Source organism: Cornus florida, unplaced genomic scaffold (genome assembly GCF_030987335.1).
Source record: "Cornus florida cultivar Cherokee Brave unplaced genomic scaffold, ASM3098733v1 CherokeeBrave_3.0.0_Hap2_Chr01, whole genome shotgun sequence".
In the NCBI taxonomy this organism is placed as follows: domain Eukaryota; kingdom Viridiplantae; phylum Streptophyta; class Magnoliopsida; order Cornales; family Cornaceae; genus Cornus; species Cornus florida.
In genome coordinates, this window is record NW_026775571.1 from 67,380,309 (window position 1) to 67,385,137 (window position 4,829).

Below are 4,829 nucleotides of genomic sequence, written 5' to 3' on the forward strand. Positions count from 1 at the left end.
ATATAGATACATATCCATAAAACAGATTAATTTTTGGTGCAATGTACGAAAGACATTTAACAATGCAAATTTTATTTAAGAGTATTCTTACATAAATTTTATCGTGTTTTCTCTTTCAATAAATACAATAGAATGCAGACATGATATGTTATTTCCAATTCCCCATGGTTTTTTTTTCGGATAATGGAAACAATGGGATGCTCTGTTCGTTCCTAAAGAAGTTACACACATCCTGAAATAGATTAATAAATTGGAGAATAATACATTACACCAAAAATTACATGTCATTACAGTCATATTACATAAGCAACATTTAACTTCATAAAAGTAGCCATCCACATCCCACAATCCATAATAAACTTGTACCAAGTCATTACATAACCAACATTTGACACCAAAATTTACATAATCTGTCATTACATAACCAACATTCAAGTATCAACCAACCATCCAACAACAAGTGTCAACCAACTAACAAAAAATAACCCAACTGTTATGTCCATGTCATATGTGGCATTACAAAAATACTTGTCCCAGCAAGTGTCCCAAAAACAAAAAACCAAATAACCCAACTGTGTTGTCCATGTCATATGTGGCATTACAAAAATACTTGTCCCTGCAAGTGTCCCAAAAACAGAAAACCAAATAACCTAACCGTGTTATCTATGTCATATGTGCCATTACAAAAATACTTGTCCCAGCAAGTGTCCTAAAAACAGAAAACTAAATAACCCAACTATGTTGTCTATGTCATAAGTGGCATTACAAAAATGCTTGTCCCAGCAAGTGTCTCCAAAAGCAAAAAATCATGTTACCTAAATCCCAAATAGCCAGTCAATTGCTGATGGTCCACTAGATTGGGTGCAGGGTGTAGCTGCTGCTATACTTGACACTGTATAATTTCTCACTTGCAAAAAAGAATATTTGCATATATAATCACATTAGTGTCCTGATTTCCAGTTAATTAATATGAGGTTCTTTGGATTTAAATGTCTGATACATAAATTTATTGGATTAACAAACTAGGCACTAATAAATATATGCAAGCAAAACATGTCTATTAGACCTGTGTTTTAGTTTGGTATCATATAACATATAAAAATTGGATATCACTAATAAGTTGTGTGATTATATATGTTGTTTAGGTCCAACGGTCCTAGTAAGGAAATTAAAAAAAAAAAATGCAAAAAAAAGAAAATGAAGAGAGTAATGCTTACATTGGACTGACTGGCCTGTGTTGTTGTTCCTGTAACCACACTAGATTGAGTAGGTTGTGCATAACTACTAACCTGCAATTCCGAATGTACAATTAAAAACAAAAAACCAACACATTTAAAAGAAAATTTAAAATAACCAAGAGTAATGCTTACATTGGACTGACTGGCTTCTGTTGTTGTTCCTGCAACTTCATTAGATTGAGTGGGTTGTGAATAACCACTGACCTACAATTCCAAATGTACAATTAAAAAATATAAAAAAAACCAACACATTTAGAGGAAAATTTAAAATAACCAAGAGTAATGCTTACATTGAACTGACTGACTTGTGTTGTTGTTCCTGCAATTACATTAGATTGAGTGGGTTGTGAATAACCACTGACCTACAATTCCAAATGTACAATTAAAAAATATAAAAAAAACCAACACATTTAGAGGGAAATTTAAAATAACCAAGGTTTACCTGTGCTGCAACTATTTTACTCCTTGTCCTTGCTCCTTGACCTCTCCTTCCTTTATTTGCTGCTGAAGTTGATCCTGACCCATGCTTTCCTTTCCTTGATCCTTGTTTTCCTTTGCTCTGAATTGGAGCCCTTTGACAACCCCTTTTGTTGTGCCAGTATCCTTGCATATGCTACAATGAATAACAGTTGACCTCTTACTAGCCTGTGGTTCATCAGCTTCCCTTTTCCTTGCCACTCTAGGTCTGCCTATAGGCCTTTTTAGTTCTGGGGGAAGCAAATCCTTCTTATCTACTTTATCCCATAAGCTCTCATGGTGCATGTGATACATCAAATTTCTGTATGCTTTAACATAAGTGTACCTACTGAAGAATCCATGACAATACTCCTCAATATTCCCTCTTTTCCATGTAACACATGCTGCTACATGCTTACATGGTAAGCCACTGATCTGCCATTCCCTGCAATCACAAGTTCTGCTCTGAAGATTGACAACATATTTCATTATAGTTTCCTCTGTCACCTCAAACATATCACCACCTGGCCAGTTCAGTTGACATGTGCTAGCCTTTTCAATAACTAAGTTTAATTTATTTCTGATTTCTGGGACTGCAAAATTATCCCAAGTAGCAGATTTTTGAAACCTTTTGCAAAATTTGCTCATAATCTTCATTCTTATACCCTCAAACATAGCAGTTATAGGTTTTGCCCTCACCCTCTTAAGCCATGAATTGAATGATTCAACTGCATTATTTGTCAAAAAATCACATTTCTGTCTCTCATCAAACTTATGTCTTGCCCATGTTTCAAGTGGATGATTCATCAACTACTGCCATGCTTGTAGATTGCTACTTTGTATCTTTGTCATTGCTTTGTTGAATTCCAACTCAGTATAGGCCCTAGCTGTCATCCAAAACAGTTTTCTATACTTAACCCCAGGATATATTGTCCTAAAATTGGCATAAATATGCCTACAACACCTCCTATTGAGAGCATAAGGATATACTTCATCCACAGCTGGAAGTATGCCCTTTTGACCATCAGTCATAATTACCCAAGCCATATTTCCACACGTGTCACCTGTGATTTTGTGGAGGTGTTCCAAAAATCATTTCCAACTTTATTTTCTTTCAGACTCCACTACTGCATATGCAAATGGGTATAACCCATTATTCCCATCAAGCCCTACTGCAGTAATTAAAATACCACCAAAGGGGCCTTTCAAAAAACAACCATCTAGACCAATAAATGGTCTGCAGCCATCCCTGAAGCCATTTAACACTGATGCAAATGATATAAACATCCTAAAAAACCTTGGTTCATCATTTTGTGAATGTTTTATAAACACCAAACTCTCAGGATTTGTTTTCTGAATCTTAGCTGCATATTGCCACTGTTTAGAATACGAAGCTGAATGGGTTCCATCACTACTTTGTAAAGCTTTATTTTTAGCTCTCCTCAAGCATTTCTCACTCACTTCCACCTTAAATTGATCTTTTACTTCTTGTTCCAACTTATCTAAATTGATGTCAGGTTGATGTCTGAATGCCTTTTCAAGTTTGTTTGCTATGTATGTAGAAGTAACCACCTTGTTCTTAGTGGTTCTAATGCAAGTGTGTTCTGGACCAAGTGAAGTAACCTTAAAGGTGCTGTTATCTACTTGTAGAGATGCATGGATTCTCCATTCACAACCTGGGTTCCCACAATTACTAGTTACTCTAGTCCTCTCATTCTTCACCATCACCAATTTAAAACCCTTTTGAACTGCAAAGTCCTTTAACACAGTCCTAAAATGCTTAATGTCATCAAACAAATGATCCATCACAAATTTAATCTCACCATGATCACCATACTTGAACAATATCCCCTTAACGTGTTTATGCACATTAACTGGTCTTTCATCATCACTTTCTCCAATAAAATCAGCAGTGTCACTATAATCAGATAATTCACCACAACTGTTATCAGGACTTTCCATTTCTAATTCAATATTAGCCCAATCATGTGCCTCTTGTCCCTCATCATGTCCCCATTCTCCCTCAGTCCACTCCTCATCATCACTGTCTGAGAAACTGTAATCAGTTTTTTTTCAGAGTCATTATCATCTTCCCCCACAGGATTTTCAGGTACCAATGGGTCCATATAATTGTCTAAATCAATTAGATCATCCTTATCACCAATCTCAACAATTATATCTATCTCCTTAACATCTGAGTTCATTTCAAACATTATGATAAGATCATCATCCCCATTTAATCTCATTCTGCCACTATCCTCAGAAAATTCATAAAACATATTCAATGCTAAACCAGTCTGATTATATTCATGTTTAAGCACAAATGCATAAGCAGTTGAGTACAACTCCAAAAAACGATAACCATTTGGATGTATCCCTTTCACAACATGTATGTGACCACCAAACTTAACTAGGAGATCATGGACTTTGTCATTAGCCATCTGCAACTGAGAAAAATAATTCACACATGCATAGGATATACAATGTTATCTCAGAGAATATCATGCAATTAATCAAAACTCTAAAGACAACATGCATAGGATAGGCATTGTTAAGACAAGAACCAAACCAAGTGATTGACACAGTATATGTCTACCAGAGCGGGACACAAAATTACCGCTAATTTTGCATAAAGTCCGTCATACAACAAACATTCACAGATCAATCACTGTGGTTGCAGAAAGTCAAAAACATGCAATCTTATAGCATGTGTGAATTAATAACAAAAATTTTGGTAAAAAAAAAAGCCTTTTATTTTCATTCTGCCATAATTTCTCAAAATAACAAAATTTTGGTTAAAAAAAAAAAGGGAACAAAACCCCATATTTTTTTTTGAAAATTTCTTGTAAACCGAATAAAGAAACATGATCAAAGATTTCTTTACCAAAAAAAAAAAAAAAAACCATATTTAGAGAACAGGAACAAAGATTTCGTTAAAAAAAAAAAAATCCCATATTTAGAAAACAAGAACAAAGATTTCGATAGCAAAAAAAAAAAAAAAAAAAAAAAAATTAGAAAGCAGAACAAAGATTTCGTTACAAAAAAAAGGAACAAAACCCAATATTTTTTTTGAAAAACTTCTTGTAAACCGAATAAAGAAACATGATCAAAGATTTCTTTACCAAAAAAAAAAAA

General features: G+C 34.3%; 1 protein-coding gene across 1 annotated transcript; it reads right to left on the reverse strand.

The window, feature by feature from the left end:
- Positions 1-2,798: 2,798 nt before the first annotated feature.
- Positions 2,799-3,656, reverse strand: LOC132273879 (uncharacterized). Its single transcript, XM_059774989.1, has one exon. It carries the CDS (start codon positions 3,654-3,656, stop codon positions 2,799-2,801), a length of 858 nt encoding a protein of 285 aa, XP_059630972.1.
- Between the last annotated feature and the right edge of the window lie 1,173 nt (positions 3,657-4,829).

Bases quoted from the DNA above. Each gene is read 5' to 3' on its own strand.
- LOC132273879 (XM_059774989.1), bottom strand. From the start codon at position 3,656: ATGGAAAGTCCTGATAACAGTTGTGGTGAATTATCTGATTATAGTGAC.